The 13297-nt window shown below is 46.5% G+C and overlaps 1 protein-coding gene across 1 annotated transcript; it reads right to left on the bottom strand.

The window, feature by feature from the left end:
• Positions 1 to 4885: 4885 nt before the first annotated feature.
• On the bottom strand, positions 4886 to 11100 carry LOC104261211 (regucalcin). The gene is made up of 6 exons (XM_009817162.2): positions 10938 to 11100; positions 10258 to 10440; positions 8595 to 8810; positions 6964 to 7095; positions 6128 to 6282; positions 4886 to 4936 (listed from the first exon to the last, which is right to left on the bottom strand). Exons 1-6 carry the CDS (start codon positions 11098 to 11100, stop codon positions 4886 to 4888), a joined length of 900 nt encoding a protein of 299 aa, XP_009815464.1.
• Positions 11101 to 13297: the final 2197 nt, after the last annotated feature.

Genomic DNA, 13297 nt, shown 5'->3' with positions numbered 1-13297 from the left:
TCCCTTCAGATACAAGAAACTATCAGCAGGCAAGGAAAGCTCTGCAGAGGAAGGAGCAAGCATCTTCAGTTTCCTCTGAGTCCTAAATGTCCTTCCAGGTACAATTTTTCAGTTCAAGCTTTACTCCCAAATTATAGAGCCCACCTTCCTGACACTTGCCTTTTCCTACGCCTGCCAGCAACATGTCCTTCCTCTCTCTGCGCCTTCGCATTCCTCTTCATCATCACCTCAGCTTCCATGTTAAGTCTCAGCACCAATAGCTCCTTCTCTTTCCCTTCATCTTAAAATCCTTCCAGTGTATCAATGCTGTGCTATCAGCTCTTTCCAGAAGATAACACAGTCTTGACAGGGTATTCACCCATATCCTCTCTTCCCTAACATGACTTGGGTACTGCTAAACACAGAGTTGAACACTTACTTCTTTAAGAAGACAGCAGCTGAATGAGGATGAGGGTCTTACATCTCCTCAGAGGTTATCACTGCTTGCATTTACAGCTCGTGTGAGTCTTATTTTGGTGCAGCTGGAGAACCTGACGTGAACACCAACTGTTTCTTGGACTTTCAGATTGTCAATACTGCAACACGCAGCACAAACAGACTCAATAAACCAGTACTTTAAGCAGCTCAAGCCATCTACAATCCTAGGCAAAATAAATTAATCTACAGCTATTTCCGCCCTTCAGCCATTCTTTATAGGACACACAATTCCTGCTCATACACCTCCCGAGGAGAGGCCTCTTGCTCCTGCAGCCGTTTTCCCAGTCAGGCCCATCTGCTGACCAAAGTCACCCCGCAGGTCATCCAGCAGTCTTCTTAATAGTTCATAGGGCAAGCGGCTTCTCATTTTCCAAGAGTGTTTTCATGTGAATAGAGGGTCAAACTTCAATGTCTGTCCTTTGCAGGCTATGCATTATTACTCTCTGAAATCTCAGTCTGCATTGACACAGAGAGATAACAGCAAGAAGGCAGCAAAGATTTGGATACGAAGTTATGTTGTGAGTTTGACACCGATGTGAGTAGGGCACATGATAGGGTCAAGGTAAAATAAACAAACTATGCAAAGTCAGGTAATTTCAGCAGGGCAGCCACCTCTTTGTTCTGCCAGGGACCTATTTACCCACAGTAGGTAGACTTGTGAACTTATTCTTTGAAGTCAGCTACTTTGTGTCCGTCCCCTCTCTCATTAGCAAAAAGACTGTCTTTACAGCTTCCCTTTAAGATGAAGTAGATAATCAGAACAATAAATAGATGAACAAAGATGCTAGAAAAACTATTATGTCTCCTTATCCAGGATTAAGAAATATTTTTACATCTTCTTTCCTGCCCAGAGTCCTAGGCACAACAGTAAAAGCCAGCGGAGCAAACCCTACATCCCTGTATTTGCCAGTTCCAGGCCTGTGACAGCACGTGGGTGCAGCAGCAATGCCAGCACAGCCGTGATGTTTAACCAGCTTCATTCACGTCCTACCTGCACTTATGAATATTTGGAAACCCTCGGTTTAGATTGAATAGCTTTTCTCAAAGTCAGGTCCTTTCAGGAAGGCAAGAAAAGGCAGTCCTGTTGTCCCACAAGAGCTAGAAAACACACGGACCGAAATCACAGTTGAAAGCCTATTCCCAACACGTACAAAAGCATGGAAGAAAACTAACATTTATCCAGCTTGGTAAATGTTAAATGTAGTAGTGTACATTAAACATAGTAAATCCTTAGGAAAGCTTATAAAAGGCAGGATGTTCACATCAGGCCCTCACAAGGGAAACCAGCTCCCATCAGTCACTGCTATCCTGTTGACAAGCTCCCTTATGTTCTGCCTATGACCCACGTTGGGGAGATGATACTTCATCAGCAGGTTACCCCTGGGCAGGCAGCATCCTCTCTACCGTGCATCTCACCGTGTGGGGTTGGCCCACACCAACCACATACTCAGTCACCCAGTAAGCATCTCAGAGTGCATCCTCACCAAGGACTGTAGGTACCGTATGGTTCCCTACACGCACAAAGAGAATTAACCCAATCCCATACCCCCTTCCTTCATGCCTTTGTCCTGCTTAAGGCAAAGGGCCTTACTTTGGCTAACAAGGCCAGAGGATAGCCCACCATGGTTTTCAGTCAACACTTTTTTTAGGAAGCAAAATCACAACACAATAAGTTCTGAAATCTAAAGAGAAGTGAAGTAGCAGGCCTTCGGGCAACAGAAAGAAAATAATCTTCAAACCTTTCTTTGGGAAGCTGTGCTACAACGGGAGAGATCCCGAAGTGCTCGGACCTTGGAGTCTGAGAGTGGCACACACAGTATCTCTCTTTAGACATGGGGGAAGGAATGTCTGGAGAATTACAAACCAGCGAGCCTGGCTGGGATGCCTGGGGAAGATCTAGAAAAAAATTATGAGGGTATTAAGGATTTCTCAAGAGCAAATTGTTTCAAAACTCTCTACTTTCCTTTTCTGGTAGAGCAAATAGCCTAGTGGATAGGCAATTTTGCAAATAATTGGGTATTTTTTATTAAATAAAGTAACTGCACACAATTCCTACTTTTTTTGTAATTAAAGGTTAGGACACTTGACTTGTCTCCAAACATCCTGCCTTCACATTCCTCTCCAGACTGGGTAAACAGGAAATCTTGCATAATTGTCAATGTTCCTTATACCAGTTTGGCATTGACACAGTGCCAGAGGGCATTTAACACCTTTGCTCTTAGGAACCCCCAGCAGCTTAAATACTATCAGAATTATGACTAGGGAGAAAAACAACAGCCGGATTGTTGAGCAAACATTAGAATGAGCTGAACGTTTTATTTCTCAATCAAGTTGTCTTTGTGCAGCTCTACAGACTCATCTCCCTTCCAGGGCAAGGTAGGAGTGAAGCAGAGAGATGGGCCAAGAGCCTTTATCCTGTTTTACCAGTTATCTGGTCAACAGCATAGGAGCAAAGTGCTTGCTAATGACCTAAATTAATCATCTAGAAGAAGTGTCCAAAAAGTACCTAATGCGGATTTGACAATCCACTTCAGGTAACCGCATTGAAATAATGCACTTTGGAAAATCCCGTTCAGTGGCCAAGTGTATTTAATAGTGCTTAGTGAACAAAGCTCCCTTCTTGGCCACCTGGATCTCAAATTTCTTTCTGGACTGTTCAACTGTAAGGGCCAAATATACCACCTACCTCCCCCCATTTCACGTTCCCCTTCAAAATGGGTAGGACATTGCCCTGGGACACGTGGCTTGACCTGCCCTCTGCCTGATCAGAGTGCAGAACCAGATCTCCTGCTTGTTGGCAGGCCAGAAGGCTACCACATAAGAAAGTTGGGCATTATGGATATTTTAAAAGGAAGAAATCAACCCAGCTTGGTTCTTTCAAAAGTGCTATGAGGGACCCCTTGCCAGGAGAGGGATGCTGGTTCTGAAGAAAACTAATTCTAGGGGCAATCTGCATACAGCCCCATGGAAATGGTGTTTAACATTTCTGAATGGCTAACCACAGTTTCTCCGCTCCTCCATGCATGGGTTATTGTGGGAGATTATCCTCATGAGGCATCAAGTACTTACTCCCTGCTCATAGTGTCTGAGGGCTAACTCAAGGCTTTGAATAGCAGTGGTGGAAAGGCCAAATACCTCAGAGAAAGACACTGAAACATCTGGTCTGGTAAATGATGAGTATTATTGACCTCCTTGTAACATCACAAAGTGTCAGCACTAGGCATCTGAAGAGGTATTACGGGCCATGTATCTTTCCAGGCAGTAAAAAGATAGCAAATTCAATGCAAAGGCTAGATTTCACTGGATATCTACAGGTCTTAAGCATTCTCAAATAATTAAAGTAAACCTTTCCCTAGAAAGTAACTAAAGAAATACAAACAAAAGACAGATTAAAAAGAGTTGATTCAATGGGGAGAGGAGAGGGAGAGGAGAGGGAGAGGAGAGGGAGGGGAGAGGGAGGGGAGAGGGAGGGGAGAGGGAGGGGAGAGGGAGGGGAGAGGGAGGGGAGAGGGAGGGGAGAGGAGAGGGAAAAGGAAATCTAAAGGGAAAAGGGAAAAAGGAGAAAAAGACTTGAAACAGGAAAGGAAGAGAGAAGTCATGCATGCAATAAGAAGGTGAAGCCATGCATGCAATAAGAAGATATGGAAAGCAAAGGGAAGTCCATGTGTCTATGTGCAAATACAACCCCTGACAGGACGACTCTATGGAGCATCGGTTTTCAGTATCACAGGCCATTGTGTTTGTACCCTGACCGTGTGTGGTCACTCAGCATTTTCATGGTAATATCTGAATGCAGACAAAAAAACCCCATAAGCATATTTCAAATATGGTTGCATAGTTTATTTTCAACAGCATAAATGGTGTCCTAAAGACAAGACAGAAGAATCCATGACAAGGCAAATGGAAACAAGCTAGCATGGATGTAAAAATGGAGTCTGGGTATTACAAATAAGTCTGATCACCAAGAAAACACCTCAGGGAAGTCCCACAGCAGAGGAGCCATCCAGTTCAAGTCATCACTCTTAAAATGTTTATTAAAATCTGCCATATCATTGCTGGTACATCACTGTAACATGAAAAGACAAACCAAGAGTCAGATTCTGCTTTGAGAAACACGGACTTGAAAATCCAGAGCTGGTCATCAGAAAGTTCAGCAAAACTAAGCTCAAGCTTGTAGAGATTTATGGAAAGTCACAAAAACTATCAAGGTGTAATACAGATTAAGTTTACCTCTCTAAACTATTGCACCATGCCACGGGCCTACAGAACAAGGAATATCTTCAATTCAAAACAAGCACGCTTGTTTGAGGATTTAGAAATCCTCATACAGATAAATTCTGCAGTTCGTTGGACTTCTCCTTGTCAGAATTACAAGATGCAAGCATTTCTTGTTATTTAGCGTCAATGTTCAAGCAGCATAGAAATTCTGTGGGATCCCTTTCACACCCAGACCTGTTATCTGTTTAAAAAAATAAAAAGAAGGAAAAAGATAAATCTCCAACTGAGTACAACATTCAAATGTACAACAAATATCATAGCAACCTACCCCTACTTCAAGAGGACCCCAAAAAGAGTCATTACATCAAGTTCTTTAGGACTCTAAGATTATCAAGCACCACTCAATAATTTTGCTAATTTACACATTATCTGAGTCCCTTACATGTGGTCCTTATCTCTGTATTAACCGAACAAGTTGTAGCAACTTCTAATGTGCTTTGCCCATGCAAGACAAATGGGAGTCTGGAAAATACCAATTCCCTTCTAGAAATGGAGAATTGAGGAAGAGAGATAAAAAAGGCAAGGTTCAAAATTATCTTTTGGTATTTAACTCTTCTGTGGGCTCCAAAACTCCACTGCTTGAGAAATCTATCAGTTCTCAGCCATGGGAAATCTGTTTCAAGCACTGCTTTCAACTAGAAGGTCCCAGATCCCAGATTAGATCACATCCCTCCTGGAACATGTCTTCATCCTATTGTGAACCTGATAATACAGTTTGGTTTGTTCCATTTCTCCTCATTTACAACCCTTCCCTTTCATGCTATGGTCAACGTTCAGAAAATGATGGCAATTGGTGTTTCAGAACTGCATTTTATTTTCCTGATGTAGTTTTTACTAATGGACTGAAAATCAAAGACAGAAACAAGTTTTGTATTCAAGAGCCCTGGACAGAAATGCAGATTATTAGTTACTCAAAACAGCACCCACTTTTAACAGACTAAAAAAAGTCCCAAAAGTTTTGGGATTGGGATGCAAAGCTTTGCCCTGGTGAATTTAAGCATTTAATTTTTAAAGCAGCAATATGTGTTGTAAATATTTAGACACCCTGGTACAATTGAAAAATGAGAATTTACAGTGTGTTACAGAATATGCTATATGGGACAGCCCCAGATCCACTGGCGTGCCTTTGGATCCTGGCCGGATACCGACTTTGGCTAACTAACATATCAACAAAATTACTAGAAATTTCTCCACATCTTCCTTTCAAATGCATGAGCAGCTGTGCAAAAGCAGCTGTGCCCGACCTGGGGACTAGCAATGTATCCGGACCAGCACATCAGGAGAGCAGGATAAGCAAGGGCAGGGGCGGGGCACCTCTCCGAGCGCAAGGCTTGACCAGTCTGACGTATAGAAAGAAATAAAATCTGCTCACCTTGAAAATCTCTCCTGCGTGAGGTTCCTTGGCTAAGGTGGTCTCATCCAGTCCATCGTATGCAGAAGTCACATACATTTCTGAGTAGTCTTTTCCACCGAAGCAGCAAGAGGTAATCCTCGGAGTAGGCAGCCTCACAGTTTGGATTCTTTTTCCTGGGAAAAAAAATGTGATGGTTTCCTAATGTCCATTTTTTAGGAGGCATGTAAATGTGAATGTACTATTAGTGCACATGGTGCAGCTGTGGCATTTACTCAGAAGGGATCTCCCATTCAGGCAGGCCATATCCGAAAGGCCAGTTTGTGGGGAAACAAAGTTCTTTAATCTGCCTCATCTCTTAACTATTTTTCAGCCTCTCCCCTATATCTGCAAGGCTTTGTTTCCTTTTCTCAAAATGGAACAATAAAGTATTTCAAGCCGGGAAGGGCAGAGACACCTGGGCCTGGGATGGCTGTCATTCCCTAACAGCATTTCCCAGTTAAACACTTCAATGCTGAGAATTCTTTCTTTTGTAATTGCGGGTTTACAATGTTTCTCGCAATAGATATGCAGTGTGGTTTGTTGTTTTTTTTTTAGGTGGCATTATTAAGAAGTGGGTGTGCTGCACCAGCAGGCTGTGGGAGCAGGGGTACTCATCATCGGGAGGCAGCACGGGGAGCAGCGCTCTCCACGTGGTCAGGGCCTGGACCAGCAATGCTCATGGCAATGCATGGGGCAGAGACAGGCAATAAATGACACCTTATCTCACCTTCAAACTGTTCCTCCTGGCTGCCCTTCCTCTCACTTTTGTGGCACGTAGGTGACACTCAACATGCACATGCTGTCGGGGGCCTTACCTGTCTCTGGGTCTATACGAATGACTCTCCCACCGTCAATACAGGCCACCCAGAGCTTCCCTTCTGCATCAATGCACATCCCGTCAGGCATTTGCTCCTCCTTTTCTAGATGGTACAAAAGTTTGGGGCAGGCTGCAGGGAGAGTTATTAAGCCAGTGTTACATGGGCTGGTACCAGTTCTGTATCAGATTCCAGTCTAACATCTTCCACGCTCTTGGAAACAGGAAAGTTCATTTTCTGTGACAAAGACATGCTGCAAAATTCGTATCACATATGCATTTAGCAGATGTGTTAAAAGCCTAACTTAGCGTGGCAGAAACAAGCCCCCGGTAGAGCCATTGCGGTTTGGGATTGTACTGAATTAGGGCTCCTATTATTTTACCAAGGAAGAGAACAAAATGCCTCTGTCCCTCTTGTTAACCCACCAGCTGACTGCCATACCACGACTGCTGCAAGCACAGTAACTCTTCCTGGACTTTCATTGCTCGTGGCAGCCTGGATGTCTTTTTATGAGCAATATATCACATAAGTAATGACTTGAATTTAGATGTTGGTAATAAAGAATCTTTCATGGGTAAAGATCAAGATCTTTACTTATTTTAATAGCCAATCAAGCTACCAGTTTTGATTAAGCCTGGACACCAACTGCTAGTGGTCTAGGCTGCAGTGTGGACAGGTCAGTGGGCACATGCACAGACCATGGAGCAGTGCCCACGGGCAGCAGTCTGCCTGCTCTGACCCAGCGCCTTATGGCCATTGCACCATCCAAAAATAGACAGTCACCAGCATAAAGCCAAGGCCAGGAAACTCAAACTCATTACGTGTTAGTATTTGGGGGAGAAAAAGTAGCATTACATCTTCTTTAGAAATCTTATCTCCTAAAATCTGTAGAAATAGGTTTTCTCAGCAAAATGAAATCTGAGTAACTGTAATTATTTGTACGATTTTCACGCACGATTACACAAAGTCCACACTGATTAGAGTACACAGGCAGTTCAGCCGTTTAAATTCCCATGGAGTATAACGGGTTGATACAGCACAAAAGTATTTCACAGAGTTTTGAAATGAGGTTACATCTGCTTTGCTTGCACTTAAATTTCCTTTTTGCAGATATTGTAATAAAAAATGTTTGTCTAGGAAATGTATTTAAGTGAAATTTGCCAAACATCTGAAGGCAATTTTAATTTCAGAATTGGGAAATTTCAATCACAATGATAACTTGATTCTTTAAATACATTTCTGTGATATACATGCATGCACATTCTGTATTTGCATTTATGGAGCTAGTACAATCAAAGCATTCCAGTAGATGGCACTCAAGAATAAATAGCATCCTATAAGCTAATTCTTACTCTGCAGTATAAATGGCTTCTTCCTTGCAACTCCTTGAATGGATTTAAATACAAGCCATCTATCCCGATGAAAGTAAGTTGAAGGACTGTCAAAAGTTTGTTCACCAAATACACCTGGTTTGTAGCTAAGCTTGAGAAAAATCACAGTCAGCCTGCTGACAAGCTGTAACCAGAAGATATGAGATCTGTCAAATAAATCACTGCACCTTACACGCCCAGGTCTTGCTGCAGAAAGAGTAATAGCAGTACTTGTCACCGAATTTAGAAAAGCACGTGTACCGATCTTTCCAGTGTGCATATCATAGCTGAAGGCATGCACAGCATATGCCAGGCTGTCGATGTGAAAGAAGGTCCTGTGGTCCAGGGACCAATCCAGACCATTGGAGATGTCCACCTGGTCTAACTGTTTTATTACCGAATGGTTGGGGAAAAGGGTATAGAGAGCGCCTTGCTGCCTCGCTCGGACCCCCGGTGCCGTCTCTTCAGCCATCGTGCCTGAAATGGAAATGGGAGCGCCAGTTAGAAAGTAGAAGCTTGTTCCTCATGCTTGATTAAAAACCTTCTCTAAGTGTTACTAAGAGATCCTAGGGAGAAAGGGACTAGCCAGGTCCCATCATGTTGGTGAGAAGGAGGAAAAGGAGCAGGTCAGGAGCAGCTGCCTCTTGCGGAGCTGATCCTGGTCAACAAAAGGACCAGTTTCTGCGTTGCCATGAGGTTTAAGTTGTAGACACCAAAGACCCAAAGAAGCACCACAACCTGCCAGGGACTGAGGTTTCTCTCACACCAGAAGCCAAGATGCAGGCAAGCATCATGTGCTCTTTCTGTTGTTGCTCTTTGCAGGCTACTTTCATCATTTAAATGGTCTGTGACCTTAAAATACAGGTGCTGTAAATCATGGTTATCTCAGAAGCAAGTGAGAGAGAATACCACAGAAGTGAGATTTTTTTCTTAATGAATTTATGCCTCAATGTTACGCTCATTATGTAGTTTCTGATTCTCTCTTCTCGGGAAAGAAGAGAGCTCTGCAGCGATGGGACAGGAAACACTGGAGGGGGGCATTTACGCCTTCTTTTAATTGTGACAGGCTGTCTCTGTTAGCCTCCCCTTTCAGGAAGACCTCATGAGCTTGTTTTACAACACTTGGCCAAAACCCCTGTTGAAAGCATTGATCCACCATGCACAGCTGGGAACGGGTTTGCAAAGCAGGATTTTCTCTCTTGTTCTTGCCCTTAACTCTAGTGACACATCAGCCCTCGAGCATAACCATGAGTCAAACGAATTTCCCGATTTTTGGCAAATTTGAAATAAGAAGAAAAGGCTGGCTGGCAAAACAAATACAGAGCCATTTTCACTCCCATCAGTCACTCCCCGCTTCCAGTGTGGATTGCTGTACTTGGCTCTTCGTTTCTATGGGAGGAGAAAAAGCACAGGGGGATCCTGGCTGCATTGCAACCGGTGGCAAAAGGCCCTCTTGCCTTCAGGAGGCTGAGGATCTCTCCCCACATCCCTGTTTCCCACAGGCTAACCAGGGGAGGCTGTCTGTGAAGGGTGCAAGCCACAGCTCATCTTCTGCTTCAGGAGCTGCATCCTCCTCTACGCTTCCAGAAACCTTCCCACTTGCGTGAGCCTTTCACCAGCTTTTCACCTCCCGTGGAGGCAGACTCTGAAAAACACCATCCGCCAAGTAGAAGGGAAGCCTTTCTGCCGGACGGCCCTTGTCGACAGCCTCTGTCCTCATTTAGGTCAGAGGACGTGGGGTCCCTTGTCCTCCTCCATCGGGCAGTAACTGAGCAGAGCATTCACAAGACGGCTCACGCTTGCGGCAGTAGTTTTTGTGGGGAACTCAACAGAGGAATCAAGAAGACGGAATAAAATGCACTATATAAAATACACTGTAATTAGTTCCTCTTTGCTCTAGGGGAAATTTCTGCCAGGAACTTACCAGCAAAAAACCTCCCCTTTGGATCCACTTTCCCATCATTGAACCTATTGTTGGGTTTATCCTGCTCGAGCTCGAGGATAGTGGTGACCGCCTGGGTGTCCCAGTCCAGAAAGGCAAACCTGGTCCCCAGGGCGATGACGTAGCCCCCGCACTGCCGCAACGCCACCGAGCCGACGCGGGCATCTGCGGGCAAGAGAGAGCAGGAGATGGCAGGCGGCTTATGGGCCATCAGTCAGCCCTACCCCTCTCCACCTCACTGAGGGCATCTGGGCATGATTAGGATATCCCTGACCCAGGAAAGGCTGGGCTGCTGCTAAGATCCTTCTCCCCTGGGATCATTAGCACATCTCGCTGGCTTGATGTTCCCCAGACCTTTCCACCTTCTGGGCAGGCACAGCCATTAGGACTGTACTTTTCCTCTGCCGGTCCCATATGAAACATGCCTTCCCATTTGGGCTTAGCAAGGGCAACGTGTGCACGGCCCTCCGCATCTGAGCACAGTCCCCTCTGCTCAGCTGGCTCAGGCCACGCTGTGCTCAGCAACACGCTGTGGGAAGACAGGGCGTGTGGCCCCATGGAAAGTAAAGGAGACCACCATGCTGCGGGACTCCTACCAGGAGGGATGGACAGGGGTGGACAGACAAGACTCTCAGGATGAAGTGGAGAGTACGGACTCTTACCCACGGACACACTCTGCACCTCGTTGGTGAGTGGGCTCCAGCGGCAAACTTTCTGTGAGTTAATGTCTACATAGACGAGTGTGCTCTCCCTTTCTTCCCAGACTGGGCACTCTCCCATCCTATTCTTCTCCTTCACGACGGATTCAATTTTGATGGAGGACATGGTCTGAGGGGAAGAGAGTTGATAACGGATTTAATGAAAAGTTGTTGTTGTGTGGATTTTTCATGCCTACAGTGCTTAAACGCAGAGTTTGTGAATAGCAAAGCCCTCCAAATCCCACATGACAGAGAAATTTAGGAGGTTCCTGTGACATTTCCACGGCCTCGTGGCTGGAACTGAGCTTGAGGCGCCAAGGCTTCTCCTTGGCAAACCCTTCCTAGGCCAGAGACTTTAAACCAGAGGTGCTGATGAAGCACTTGCCTCCAGACAAGGTAGTGCAGGGGACACAGCTCTGAGCCAGGACCAAGCTGTTGGCTGGGGATTGGTGATCCCAAGGGTCCCCCAGACCATGGGGAGGGACCTCTAGGCAGCAGTAGCGATGGGTCAGAAGCCTTTTTGTGGAAAAACAAGGCTCTGCCTTAATGCTGATGCACTGACTTGCTCCATAGGAAGATGTATACGCACCCGTAATACCAACTGCGGTTTGCCACCAAGGCCACGGCAAACCAAATGCCTGTTCCCACACCAAGTCAGTGTGAATATGCAAACACCAGGGAAGGCTCCTGCCTTTGAAATCCTGCTGCTTTGTTTTCCCTCCAAGCGTTTCATCTTTGTCAGCCCCCTCACCGCCCCAGCCAGGGCTCCAACCCCTGCCGCAGACTCCGAATTTCACCCTGTGCCAGGCTGTAATTACCCCAGCTGCTGCTTGGGGGGCAAAGCCACCTATGAAGCTCCCATCCCGGGTGCCAGGGGGGCTTCATGCCCCAGCTGCCCCGTCCCCCCAGCCCTGTTGCAGCAGGGTGCCTGCAGGAACACCAGCCGCGCAGCCACCACCCTGGCACAGGGAGCCCAATCCCGGTTTGTGTTCAGAGCCCGTTGATGCCCTCCAAAACAGGTAGCTCGGCCCCTGGGCCGGCCCTGCCCCTGCTGCGGTGTGGGGTGTGAGCCATGGCCTCCACTGTCCAGCTCTTGCAAAAGAAAGGGGCCTACTCGCTGCCTCAGTCACCCCCAGTGGAGACGACGACGCTGCTACGCCTGCCGGCCTCAGCACGTTTTTTCCACAGATTGGAGAGAGATTTCTTGGGAGGCAGCCAGTCCCTGACGTAACACTATTCCTATGGATTACTGTCTTCAAGTGGGCATTGTTTCCTAGTAGGTGAGCTGGTGATAAGGTTTACAGATAATTACTTAGCACTAATATGCTTCAAAATCTGTGGGAAGAGCCAGTAATCACCGTGAGTGGAAACGCCAGGGCTGGGGACCTGGGATCTTCCCTGCTCCCTGGCCCCAGACATGCATGACAAGGAGTCACACAGCCAAGGTAAGGTCCAAACAACCCATTTATCAAATATATCCTTCTGCCTTCCAAGAAAAACGGCCACGAGAGGCCGGGCAGCGAGCCGCTCTGTGCAGGCAAACAGCACCAGTTCTCAAGTGTAAATGAGGATACAGAGCAAGACGCCAATAAAACCTCCTGAAACCTGTTAAGCCATGCTTGAGCTGGAGGAGTGAGTTTCTCTTGGGTTAAAGCTTTAAAGTGTCATGGGGCTGCCGTATTTGGGACCCGAGGCTTGGAGACACAACGCTGATTTTATTGTGTCGTGGTCTGGAAAACACAGAGCTGACCTTGCCCCGCAGGAAGACGGGGTTCAGCAGCAGCCCAGCATCTGCGCGGCTCCCACAGAGGCAGAAGGTCCCCAGATCCACAGCAGCCAGTGTGCATTTGTCTCATCGGTTGTGTCATTGACCCAGCCAAGCCTTAGTAAACCTTTCTTTACCCACCAGCTCCCCGTTCATTTATTGCCCCTTCTCCAGCTTCTGCAGCAACAAAACAGGGGCCTGGCAGATCAGCCGTGGTGAAATACTGATTCACAGACCTGTCCCGCACGCTGCACGGGGAGCAGGCAATCACGCTATCGCCAGCTGTTTCACAAGGCACAGGCAGGGAAGAAACCAACCTGCCTGCACCAGCTGCCTGCTTACCCCTCTCATGCCCCCCCCCGATGCCTCAGAGACCTGCCCTGTCCCAGGGAGCCTCAGCACGCCTCTGCCTTCCCCAGCTGCACGTCCAGCCTCAGCGTCTCTCCCCTCCACCAAAGAAATAGCTCCGTGTGCCCCTCCAGCTGTGGTGTTTTTTCAAACAGCTGAATATTTTGGCTCAAATTTCCCCTGTTTTTAAGAGGAGGGCAAATACAGGGGA

The sequence above is a fragment of the Gavia stellata genome, chromosome 1 (assembly GCF_030936135.1).
Source record: "Gavia stellata isolate bGavSte3 chromosome 1, bGavSte3.hap2, whole genome shotgun sequence".
NCBI classification, from domain to species: domain Eukaryota; kingdom Metazoa; phylum Chordata; class Aves; order Gaviiformes; family Gaviidae; genus Gavia; species Gavia stellata.
The sequence above is the reverse complement of the archived record's forward strand: the minus strand, read 5'-3'. Positions and strand labels throughout refer to the sequence as shown.